Source organism: Lampris incognitus, chromosome 1 (assembly GCF_029633865.1).
Source record: "Lampris incognitus isolate fLamInc1 chromosome 1, fLamInc1.hap2, whole genome shotgun sequence".
NCBI classification, from domain to species: domain Eukaryota; kingdom Metazoa; phylum Chordata; class Actinopteri; order Lampriformes; family Lampridae; genus Lampris; species Lampris incognitus.
This window is the reverse complement of record NC_079211.1, coordinates 101,506,224-101,518,541: the sequence shown is the minus strand read 5'-3', so window position 1 is coordinate 101,518,541 and position 12,318 is coordinate 101,506,224. Positions and strand designations below refer to the sequence as shown.

General features: G+C 41.0%; 1 protein-coding gene across 2 annotated transcripts; it reads left to right on the top strand.

Moving 5' to 3' along the window:
• The first annotated feature begins 8,211 nt into the window (after positions 1–8,211).
• Positions 8,212–10,928, top strand: ppil3 (peptidylprolyl isomerase (cyclophilin)-like 3). 2 transcript variants are annotated; one of them, XM_056291442.1, is made up of 6 exons: positions 8,212–8,272; positions 8,505–8,579; positions 8,759–8,852; positions 8,951–9,018; positions 9,129–9,247; positions 10,502–10,928. In XM_056291442.1, the coding sequence occupies exons 1-6, from the start codon at positions 8,270–8,272 to the stop codon at positions 10,626–10,628; spliced, it is 486 nt and encodes a 161-aa protein (XP_056147417.1). In that variant the 5' UTR covers positions 8,212–8,269; the 3' UTR covers positions 10,629–10,928. The 2 variants fall into 2 exon arrangements, with proteins under 2 accessions (XP_056147417.1, XP_056147409.1); XM_056291434.1 differs by having other exon boundaries at positions 8,219–8,272; positions 8,756–8,852.
• The last annotated feature ends 1,390 nt before the right edge of the window (positions 10,929–12,318 follow it).

Genomic DNA, 12,318 nt, shown 5'->3' with positions numbered 1-12,318 from the left:
GCTTCAATAGGGCAGATATTGTCTTAGGGGGAGTTGATAATAGATCGGTCTCCCCTGGATAGAAATTTTGAAGTTGAAATGTTGTGCAATCTTCGTACTAGACACTAGCTGCTTGTGCACTGACATTTCGGCCACCTTTTACTCAGAGAGGATTTTGCTGCTTGTAGCAGAGCGAACACTTTAATTTTACTCCAACATGATGTATTTTCTTTTCCCGGACCAGTAGATAAGAGAAGGCAACAAGACTTTAAAAAAGGCCAATTCTGAAACTTCAGAAATGCAATTTCCGTTTTTACGTTTAATAAGCTTATATGAACATAGGACATTCCAGTTTTTCCAGAATATGTTTAATTCCTACAAGCTGGTTGGTTACTGGATCAGTCACTACTAAAAAAAAAGATGGAAGGGTGAAGGGGAGTGCAGTAATTTTGTAACTATGCCATGGTCAGGTGACTTTCTTCTTTGAAAGAACATAAAACTGCTGTTATGTAAATTGCCTTAACTTAAAATCACTCTTGGTGTATGGGATTGCTTTATTTTTCATTTCTTTCTTTTCACTGTAACCCAGCATACTCTTATTTACACTGATAGTTGATCGTATTGACCACACCAGTATTATTACATGTATTTGTTTTAAAACTCTAAGCCGGTCTGTGGCTCAGACCAGTTGAACCAGCACTGACGTGCACTACGAGCAGCAGCACATTATGGGCCAAAAAGATTATTAGAAACAAATCACGAGACAAAAGTATTTCATAATTACTTAGCAATCAGTATTAGTAAGAATAAACTAATTGCAAATCTGTAAACACCTTTTACATCACCCTCATTTATCTGCAGTGGGAACTATTGCAGTTATATTACTACTGGAATTGTTGCAGTTGCATTACACAGTTCAAATCATTTTATTGAATAGTTTTGTTTCAAACCATTTATGACTTAATATTTAAACCTCGCGTTAATGCATATTACTATTCATTTGGCTAAAAGTGTATTTATTTGTTGTGAACAAATGAATACTATCTACCTGACAGTGGCTTGCTGGCACTTGTTTGTTTACACTCAGTTTGATGCTTCAGATTTTGGACTTTTGAATGCAAGGCCACTGCTAGCATTTCACACAACAGGAGAACACAAGTAAGACATTGATATTGTCATCCCAAGACAAATAAAATGGGATTTGTTTTAATGAAATTCTGCAGTATAAACAAAACATGCCGAGTCCAGATATAACAGCTGAAGTGCATAAGAAGAAGTTAAGCTATGTACATTTAATTTAAGCAACACAAGACAGAAGTCTTGATTGTGCAATATTGCCTTTATTTAAACAAGTTTAAAGGCAAAAAAGTGATGTACTTTTCTCATTTACGTGGGCATTTTGTTTCACTCGTTTCACAGAAGGAATACTAAAACATTATTGAGTATAGATGATTTTTTTTCCTTTCTTAAAATGGGGATCCTTCATAATCCATTTTGCACTACATGACCCCCTGCAGGAGGATAGTTAAATCTTGGTAAATGAAAAAACAATTTTGCCAACTTCTAACTTCTTTTAGCTAAAGCCGGTGGTGTTTCACTCTCACAGTCCGGTCTTATTTTCTTGAGACAGAAAAGTCGAGCCGTCGGCATAATAACAACCGTGTTGTGTTACACTCACTAGCTAATAACAGTACACTAATGCAAAAAAAATCCCCAAACAGTTTTGTATTTAGCCTGAAAATTTCCGTTATCCAAAGCAGGAAAAGAATCTAGTTAAGGGAACAAAGTTCACAGTTGTGTTGAATATAAAATGTGATATTGGATCAATGAATCATTTTTTTATTAAAAAAAAAAACAAACAAACGGAGCATCTTTAGTGGTGATGGCTTGCAAACTCCTCAGCAATACATGGCAGATTTAGACAATCAAACACAAACCTAGTTGAAAAAAAACTAAGGAACAAAAGAGAACTTCCACCATTCTTACAGTGGGATGTATTGGTGTACACTCTGTTCACTGCCAGTGCAATAAGGATTCAGAAGAAGAAAGAAAGCAGGAAGTGGGCTGGTGGGAATGATGAGCACGAGTGGTCATAGTAAATAACCCATGTTTTCATTGCCCGATTGTGTGATATTGTTTGGAAAAGAGCTGTCTTTTCTGGAGTTTTCCGTGCGTACTTAGTAACCGGGAGCCATACGTTGTTCAAACGACCGAGATTTGTATCTCCGTACATTTTAACATTTTAACCACTCTTATCCTTCTCAGTTTTGACAGCTATTAGAGTCATTACAGTGCATCAGAACTTTCTCAGGAAAATAGGTAGCACTCTTCTTTTTTTTTTATTTACTTTTTTTATTCCACCCAGTATTTTTATTAATTTAAACAGTTGTGATAACAATACACATTTTATATACATTTGTATGTTCTTTTCTAGTTTTTATTGATGTATTTAATGTTGACTGCTGATTTGAAACGGGGAGGGGGTGTGCATCTGGAAACAAAAAAAAAACAAAATTTTAGTTCATCATGATTTAATGTTATAATTGGTGACCTTTGTGTAATAGTTTTGCCATGTCTTTTCAAAAAAGTATTGTAGTTTCATTGTGTTTAGCAGAGAACAGGTGTGCGTATGTGCGCCTGTGTGGGTGGATGTTAGACCTCCCTTGCCTTTGAACATGCATCTTGTTTTGTTTGTTTTGGGGTTTTTTTTTAAGATCATTGTCATGGGCACTATATTCTGAACCGTCGAAGAGATTTCCCCCATTTCCCATCATAGTCAGATGGACATATATGATATGATTCAGTGTTTTTTCCAATAAAGTATTTCAACATTTCATTGTGGGGGGAAAAGCAAACTCAACAGTGCAACAGTGTTTTGTGCAGATGATGTGGATGAGGTGATGGTGGAACAAACAGATGGAAGTTTTGTCTCATCCCCTCCTGTCCACTTTTCAATAAAGGTAAATAAAATAATAAACTCCATTATGCTCAAATGTGTCTTGGTTTGGGTCTTGGTTTTTGGCATTCCAGTAAAGTTGTGCCTTTAGTGTGATCGCAGTGAAACTCAAGTCATGTGCCGTGGAGGGCCACGTGTATGCAGCTTTACTTTCAAATCCAACACACAGTTCGTATGGTGATGAAAAACCTGGAAAAGTTTTTGAAAATTATATTTTTGTAAAAGTTATTGAAAAGTCATGGAAATCTGACAACTACTACTTTTGGCTGCTCCCATCAGGGGTCGCCACAGCCGATCATCCGTTTCCATCTCTTCCTGTTCTCTGCATCTTCCTCTGTCATGCCAGCCACCTGCATGTCCTCCCTCACCACATCCATAAACCTCCTCTTTGGCCTTCCTCTTTTCCTCTTCCCTGGCAGCTCCATATTCAGCATCCTTTTCCCAATATACCCCGTATCTCTCTTCCACACATGTCCAAACCATCTCAATCTTGCCTCTTGCTTTGTCTCCAAACCGTCCAACCTCAGCCGTCCCTCTAATATAATCTTCCCTAATCCTGTCCTCCTCCGTCACTCCCAGTGAAAATCTTAGCATCTTTAACTCTGCCACCTCCAGCTCCACCTCCTGTCTTCTCGTCAGTGCCACTGGCTCCAAACCATATAACATAGCTGGTCTCACTACCATCTTGTAAACCTTCCCTTTAATTCTTGCTAGTACCCTTCTGTTGCAAATCACTCCTGACACCTCTCTTCCGCACTCCGTTACTTTGAACAGTTGACCCCAAGTATTTAAACTCATCCACCTTCGTCAGCTCTGCTCATTGCATCCTCACCATTCCACTGTCCTCCCTCTCATTCACACATATGTATTCTGTCTTGCTCCTACTGACTTTCATTCCTCTTCTCTCCAGTGCACACCTCCACCTCTCTAGGCTCTCCTCAACCTGCACCCTACTCTTGCTACAGATGACAATGTCATCCGTGAACATCATAGTCCACAGAGACTCCTGCCTGATCTCGTCCATCAACCTGTTCATCACCATTGCAAACAAGAAAGGGCTCAAAAGCCAATCCTTGATGTAATCCCACCTCCACCTTGAACCCATCTGTCATTCCAACCGCACACCTCACCACTGTCACACTGCCCTCATACATATATCATGCTCCACTCTTTCATACTTCTCTGCCGCTCCAGACTTCCTCGTACAATACCACACCTCTCTCGGGAACCTGTCATATGCTTTCTCTAAATCCACAAAGACACGATGTAACTTCTTCTGGCCTTCTCTATACTTTTCATCAACATTCTCAAAGCAAACATCGCATCTGTGGGGCTCTTTCGTGGCATGAAACCATACTGCTGCTCGCTGATCATCACCTCTCACTTAACATAGCTTCTATTACTCTTTCCCATATCTTCATGCTGTGGCTGATCAGTTTTATACCTCTGTAGTTACTACAGCTCTGCACAGCACTCTTATTCTTGAAAATCGGTACCAGTATGCTTCTTCTCCACTCCTCAGGCATCCTCTTCCTTTCCAAGATTGTGTTAAACAATCTAGTTAAAAACTCCACTGCCATCTCTCCTAAACGTCTCCATGCCTCCACAGGTATGTCATCTGGACCAACTGCCTTTCCACTTTTTATCCTTTTCAAAGCTTCTCTCACTTCCTCCTTGCTAATCCACCTCACTTCTTGATTCACTATCCCCACATCATCCAACCTTCTCACTCTCATTTTCTTCATTCATCAGCCCCTTAAAGTATTCCTCCCACCTTCTCAGCACATTCTCCTCGCTTGTCAGCACATTTCCATCTCTATCCTTGATCGCCCTAACCTGCTGCACATCGTTCCCAGCTCTGTCTCTCTGTCTAGCCAATCGGTACAAGTCCTTTTCCCCTTCCTTAGTGTGTAACCTCTCATATAACTCACCATACGCCTTTGGCTTTACCACCTCTCTCTTCACTTTACACCACATCTCCTTGTACTCCAGTCTACTTTCTTCATCTCTCTGACTATCCCACTTCTCCTTTGCCAACCTCTTCCTCTGTATACTTTGCTGTACTTCCTCATTCCACCACCAAGTCTCCTTGTCTTCCTTCCTCTGTCCAGATCACACACCAAGTACCTTCCTAGCTGTCTCCCTCATTATTTCTGCAGTAGTTGCCCTGCCATCCGACAACTCTTCACTACCACCCAGTGCCTGTCTTAACTCCTCCCTGAACTCCACACAACAGTCTTTCTTCTTCAACTTCCACCATTTGATCCTTGGCTCTGCCTTCACTCTCTTCCTCTGCTTGATCTCCAAAGTCATCCTACAGACCACCATCCGATGCTGCCTAGTTGAGTTCTCCCCTGTCACCTCCTTGCAGTCTCCAATCCCTTTCAGATTGCACCTCCTGCATAAGATATAGTCCACCTGTGTGCATTTTCCTCCACTCTTAAACATCACCCTGTGTTCTTCTTCTTGAAATATGTATTCACTGTAGCCATTTCCATCATTTTCACAAAATCCACCACCAGCTGTCACTCCGCATCCCTCTCCTTGGCACCATACCTACCCGTCACCTCTGTTCCCTTTGCCAACATGCCCATTGAAGTCTGCTTCAATCACCACTCTCTCTTCCTTGGGTACCCTCCCCACCACCTCATCCAACTCAGTCCAGAATTATTCTTTCTCTTCCATCTCACACCCAACTTGCGAGGCATATGCACTGATAAAGTTATTATTATTTTTATTATTATTATCATCATCACACCTTCGATTTCCAGCTTCATACTCATCACTCCATCTGTCACTCTTCACCTCCAGCACACTCTTGACTTACTGTTCCTTCAGAATTACCCTATTCTCCTCCCATCCGCACCATGGTATTAGAGTTTGAACCCACCTCCGATGCTCCTGGCCTTACTCCCCTTCCACCTGGTCTCGCACACATAGTATATCTACCTCCCTTCTCTCCATTAGATCAGCCAGCTCTCTCCCTTTACCAGTCATTGTGCCAACATTCAAAGTTCCGACTCTCACCGCCATACTCTTACCCTTCCTCCTGCTGCCTCTGGACATGCCTTCCCCCTCTCCTTCTACTTCACCCAACAGCAGCATAATTTCCACCACACCCTGCTGGTTAACAGTACCAGTGGTGGTCGTTGGTAACCCGGGCCTCGATTGATCCAGTATAGAAATCTGATTTATGAGCCATATATTTGATTTGGCAAAGGTTTTATGCCGCATGCCCTTCCTGATACAACCCTCCCCATTTATCCAGGCTTGGGATCAGCACTAAGAATGCACTGTCTGTGATATCAACTGTGATATCAACACCTAGTTGTGACTAGTCATATTAATTCACTAGTGCTAAATATATATGTCAAGTAAAACATATATGTTGTCTTAATTTATTATAGAAACTAGATCTCATTAAAATACTGAATAACAACTAGTAATGTAATTATGACAAATGAAAATCAATAGCAACTAATCAGTGATGAATAGTTGCTAGTAACTAATATATAATGACCAGTAGAATTGGATTAACAACTAGTGCTATTGAAATAGTGGTTAATGAAAAGTTGATATCGTCATGAGGTTCAGTTGATAAGCAGTTTTGTATTTTCCAAAATATAATAGTAACTAGTGCATTTAAATTAGGTTCTAATAACTAAAATAAAAGAACTGGTGTTTATTGATTTGTCGTGAGAAAAAAGTGACTAGTCATAATCAAATTAGTAACTAGTGCTTTTTCTACCACAACTAGTATCTGATTTTTTAGCAACAATTGGCTTTACAATGGCAACTAGTGTTTAGAAATTAAGAACTAGTGTCTAATTTTATTGACTAGTGCGTTAAAATGAATAAACGATAAAACAACGTGCCATAACTGATGGCATGGGTGCACAGTGAGACGGGACCATGGATAACGATATGCTGCATCGTTTACAATACTGCTGTAGAATTTATAGGGTTTATAGTGATGACTTTGAGCATAATCTCACAATTGCCTCATTTCTTATTCTTTCTTTTCCTATTTACCTCATATGTTATCAGACTGTCAGCCAACCCACATCGTGCAGTTTGTATCAACTGCACTCTGTCATCTTACATCATTCAATTATTTATGCTGTAGCTATTAATCCTCCTTAAGACCCCTCACCAGCATGTTACTTCTACCACGGCTTTTTATGTTTTCCTGTGTTATTATGTTGCGTTTTATTGTTTCCCTGCAAAGTCACTGTAGCAACAGGTGAAAGTACTGTAGGCCACAGAGAATTCCCTGTTCTTTCCTCGTGAACCCCAATTAGCCCGTGACCAAAATGGGGTTTCATCGCCTTTACGAGTCCCAGGATTTCCCTAAATGTCTGATTTTGTGGCGGTAATTGTCCAGAATTGTGCGACAAATTGAGCGATTTTCCCAATCAAAAATTCTCTTCTACTAAATTTCGAAAAGATTGTTCGGGAAACTGAAACATGTGACTGCATTAAATAAATTGTCAGATACGACTGGGGGGGGGTGTCACATTTCTATCCGTAAGGAGTATTTCTTTAGAGAGTTTGTGGAAATATCTCTATTCTTAATTTGATATTTGCCACTAGAAGAACCCCGCTACAATGTAGCGGTTTGGTTATCCAACGGTCTAAATCTCCCTCCTCTTCATCCTGCCAGCTAACCGCCTTCCCCCTGCCCCTAAACCCCCCCCCACTCCAACTCCCTCCCCCCAAATGCTCAGAATCATCTGAAATGCCGAGAAAAGTGGTTTTTAGCCATTTTTAGAGCATGCATATTTTGCATAATTATGCATAATTATTTTAATTTTCTGATATTTTTCTGGTCCTCTCTGGAACAATACGTACCACCTCCAAAAAAAAATTAGGATCATAAGTGCATTTTTGCAAAAATGCATATATTTTTGCATAATGCTAAAACATTTCTAAGTCCCAGAAAATGTTTTTTATATAGGTGGAAAAAAATCAAAGATGCTCAGAATCATCTGAAATGCCGAGAAAAGTGGTTTTTAGCCATTTTTAGAAAAATGCATATTTTGCATAATTACGCATAATTTTAATTTTCTGGGATTTTTCCCTTACTCTCCGAGACAATACCTACCACCTCCAAAAAGAATGAGGATCATAAGTGCTTTAGTTTTCCGTCCCGCTATCTACACTAATACACACGCGCACACACACACACACACACACACACACACATTCCGAAAATATATGAGTAGATTGTGTTACACGCTCACTTTGAATCCCCTACAGCGGAACTATGTAACCCGGGCTTAACGTACCCCCACGGACTGTTTTCTCCACCGGACACAGACTCGCTGCCAGAAAATGGTAACTTGCTAGCTTCGGCGCTGATAATTCGTAGATATGAGCTGTACGTGTGAATAAAGTGACGTTACTCGTAGCCAGCGACCGTCTCGGTTAGTTATGATATCTGTCTGTAAGAGCTGTCTTTAGTAATACGGTCGCTAGCGTTAGTTTTAGCAGGTTAGCTAAATGGCTGTCCAATCTCTGGTATCTGCTGAATTTAACTGCGTTGTTTTTATTTCTGAACGTCGTCCAGGCGGTTACTCTTCACACCGACCTGGGAGACATAAAGATAGAACTGTTTTGTGAACGCACGCCGAAGACGTCTGAGGTAAGTCAGCTGATTTGTAGGAGGCGAATCGTCGTTACGGCCACGTCCAACAACAGTAAGCTATTGGCAGTTGTGCGTCTGTGAAAAATCCAGGCCGCCTAAGTCTGGGTTAAGTCTCTTGAGATATAGCGACAAATAAAACTCAAGGCCGGTTTTGGCTTGTCGTCCTGCACCAGCAGAACTTCCTCGCGTTGTGCGCCAGCGGGTTTTACAATGGTTGCGTCTTCCACCGGAACATCAAGGGCTTCATGGTTCAGACAGGAGATCCTTCAGGTGTGTGGGCAGAATCGCTGGTTTTGGGGATGTACATACACAGCGTGGCTCGCTTCTTGATTCCCTTTTCTTCTCTTGTGCCCGGTGAACTGGTCTAGGGACGGGTAAAGGAGGCACGAGCATATGGGGGCGCAAGTATGAAGATGAATTTAGTGAACACTTAAAAGTAAGTATGGTAACCCCATCCCGTTTCTAAGACAAGCCAGGCGTTTTGTGTGCGAGCCGGGGGCTGTCTCCTGGCTCATTTTTCTGTCTTGTTTTGTCTTTTTCTTTTAGCATAATGTAAGAGGGGTCGTCTCTATGGCGAACAACGGCCCCAACACAAATGGTTCCCAGTTTTTCTTCACATATGCCAAGCAGCCTCATCTGGACATGAAGTACACTGTGTTTGGAAAGTAAGTGAGTGGATATGACTGAATATAATAATAATAATTAATATATCAGTATTGCAAATTATCAACATTTATTTAAATCATTTAAAATACAGCTAGCAGTCACTAAACACAAATATTATTGCGAGAGGTCAATTTTAAAGATAAATTTGACTTGTATTTCTGACATGATTTGCTTTGTACAGTTTTTTGGGGGGGGGGTTATTCCTTTAAAGCAAATATCTTTTTTGATGCTTTCTGTTACTGGGGAGGCATGGCTCAGGAGGTAGAACAGATCGTCTAGTAATCAGAAGGACACTGGTTCAATCCCCAGCTCCCCCAGTGAATGTATTGGAAGTGTCCTTGAGCAAGACACTGAACCCCTAACTGCTCCTGATGAGCAGGTTGGCACCTTGCATGGCAGCCTCCACCACAAGTGTGTGAATGAATGAGTGAATATGAGGCATACATTGTAAAGTGCTTTGAGTGATCAGTAGACAAGAAAAGCACTGTATAAATATAGTCCATTTACCATTTTACCATTTACTGTATTTAAGACAATAGCTACACAAATATCCTAATTATAAACTCTAGCTGCTCACTGTAATGGTCGCTGTAGAGCAGTGTTTCTCAACCCAGTCCTCAAGGACCCCCTATCCTGCAGATTTTCATTGTAACCCTGCATAGGTAGCCCTGCTTGTACTTACTCAACCAATCATCTCGCAGCACTTAATTATGCAAGGTGTGCAACATCTGACAAAATTCATTGCTGATTGGTTGAATAACTACAAACAGGTACCTATTCAGGGTTGCAAAGAAAATATGCAGGATAGGGGGTCCTTGAGGACTGGGTTGAGAAACACTGCTGTAGAGGAGGGCGTTCCTGGTAAGATTTGTACAGGGCATAATGTTTTACATCCTCAACATGGCAGCCAAATGAAATAGGAGGGAGGAAGGTCGCTGCAGGTTTAAAGAGGAAAATAAATTGTTGTAGCTAACAAGCTGATATGGTAGGACGAGATTGCTAAAAATCTCAGCCAACAGATTATTAACAGCTAAAACCAGTTCAACCATGTTTTTATTTGTTAGGGGATAGAGAAGATGCTTACATAATGACACTGGGGAAATCTTTCATTTTCACTAGATAAGGTGGATTTAGAGTCCAAAAAAAAACCTCTGCAATCACCCCAGTCAGTGTCTATAGTTATCAGAAAGTGAAAGAAGACGATCTTTAGGATTTTAGCTTTAAATGATGTAACCCTCTCTTTTACTAAATAGGATTATAGATGGCTTGGAAACCCTGGATGAGCTGGAGAAGCTGCCTGTTAATGAGAAGACATTCCGACCTTTGACTGAAACTCGGATAAAGGATGTGACACTTCATGCTAACCCTTTTGCTGGATAGGCAGCATGTCGTTCACCTGTGTTGTTGTTCCTGTAACTCATCGTCATGGACTAAGACATTCACAAGTCGCCAGGGCATTTTACTTGGAAGAGGAAAGTCCAGCTTAACCTGGCAAAGCCTCGGTAGAGAACGTATAATAGAATGCTTTTTTAAAAAGGGGGGTTATTATTTTTATTTGTCCTTGTTTGTAAGCAGTTTAACCCACAGCAAGAGATGACATTTCCTTTTATTTTTGTGAGGGAAACTTTTTTTAACTTGTTTATTTACCTTAATAGGCTTTGCAAATAAATTGGCATTGCTTTTTTTATTGTTGTTGTCTGTGCCTCTGTTATGTCTGAGCGAGTCATTATTAAATCAGTTTTTCTTCGTTTAGGAAAGTGACACCTGTCAAATCCAAGGTTGTCCAAACTATTAGTCACTGTTCCCTGTTGATTTGTAACCCTGACTGGTTTAGCAGACTTTTCTTTCTGCATAAAAGACTAACGGCCATTTGCCCGAGAGCCAGTGTTACTTCTGTTGGTAGTTGTGACCTTTTTTGGAAGCACAGATTTTGTTGTTGACAGTGTCTAATAAGTGTCTTAACCTAATAAGGCTCACCACAGCTCTCCGTGAACATGTTTGTCCGCTGTTTGTCTGAACAAAAACTTGTGTTTAGACAAATTAGGACAACAGTTGCACCTGTTCAGCTGTTTGTAATTCTAAGGGGTACAGTTTATTAAAGGTGTACAGCTTATGAATTATGCCACTGTTGTAGATAACAAAATGTTGATAGTCTTACAATCTTTTTTTAAAAAAAAAATTTTTATCCTAACTTCTGAGCCATGCATCAGGAATGCAACCCAAACTGAATTTTGCCACCTGGAAAATGTTGCAAAAGTCAGATTCTTTCAATCCCCAACAGAAAAACATAAGCTTCAGATTTGACAACAGGTTTGACTAACCCTAACACGGCAAATTAAACCTCTACAGAATGCTGTTGCACGAGTTTTGCTTGGCACCAAGAACAGAGCTCCCTTTATTCCCATCTAAAAGTCTGTGTTGTCAGGGATTTAGGGCACCATGAAAAGATATTAGATTGAACTGGTGGCATGGTGGCCCAGTGGTTAGCACTGTTGCCTCACAGCAAGAAGTTCCTGGGTTCGAACCCCAGGCCGTCCCAGGTCCTTTCTGTGTTGAGCTTGCCTGTTGTCCCCGTGGCTGCGTGGGTTACCTCCCACCAGCAGAAAGACATGCGTGTTAGGGTTAATACTCCTGCCTGTGCCCCTGAGCAAGGTAAGGGAAAGAAAAACTGGAGTTGGTGCCCGGGTGCTGCAGCTGCCCACTGCTCCTGTACAATAGGATGGGTTAAATGCAGAGAACACGTTTCATTGTAAGAACACAATGACAAATTAAAAGGCTTTAGTGAAATCACATTACACTGACGAATAAAAAAGTTATTGGACAATTTGTCACGAGCCATCAAAAAACATTCGGGGATTGATAAACTAGCGCATTAGAAAACAAAATTAAAAAATGAAATCCCTGAGTTTTTTGGTGTCGAGTCGCGGCCTTGCTGAGCCAACGAGGGCTCCTCTGAGGGCCGTTCTGGTCGGGGCGTCCTGCAGGGTTACTGGGGATAACAAGCTCAAGAGCTCGTGTTGGGCGTCGTCCTGTGAGATGCGTGGTGGTCATATTGAAAATGAGATAAGCG

What these genes read in the sequence shown, in the direction of transcription:
- ppil3 (XM_056291434.1), top strand. An exon ending in TCAGACAGGAGATCCTTCAG is followed by an intron (nt 8,853 to 8,950) that starts GTGTGTGGGCAG and finishes GAACTGGTCTAG; the next exon opens with GGACGGGTAAAGGAGGCACG. An exon ending in AATTTAGTGAACACTTAAAA is followed by an intron (nt 9,019 to 9,128) that starts GTAAGTATGGTA and finishes TTTTTCTTTTAG; the next exon opens with CATAATGTAAGAGGGGTCGT.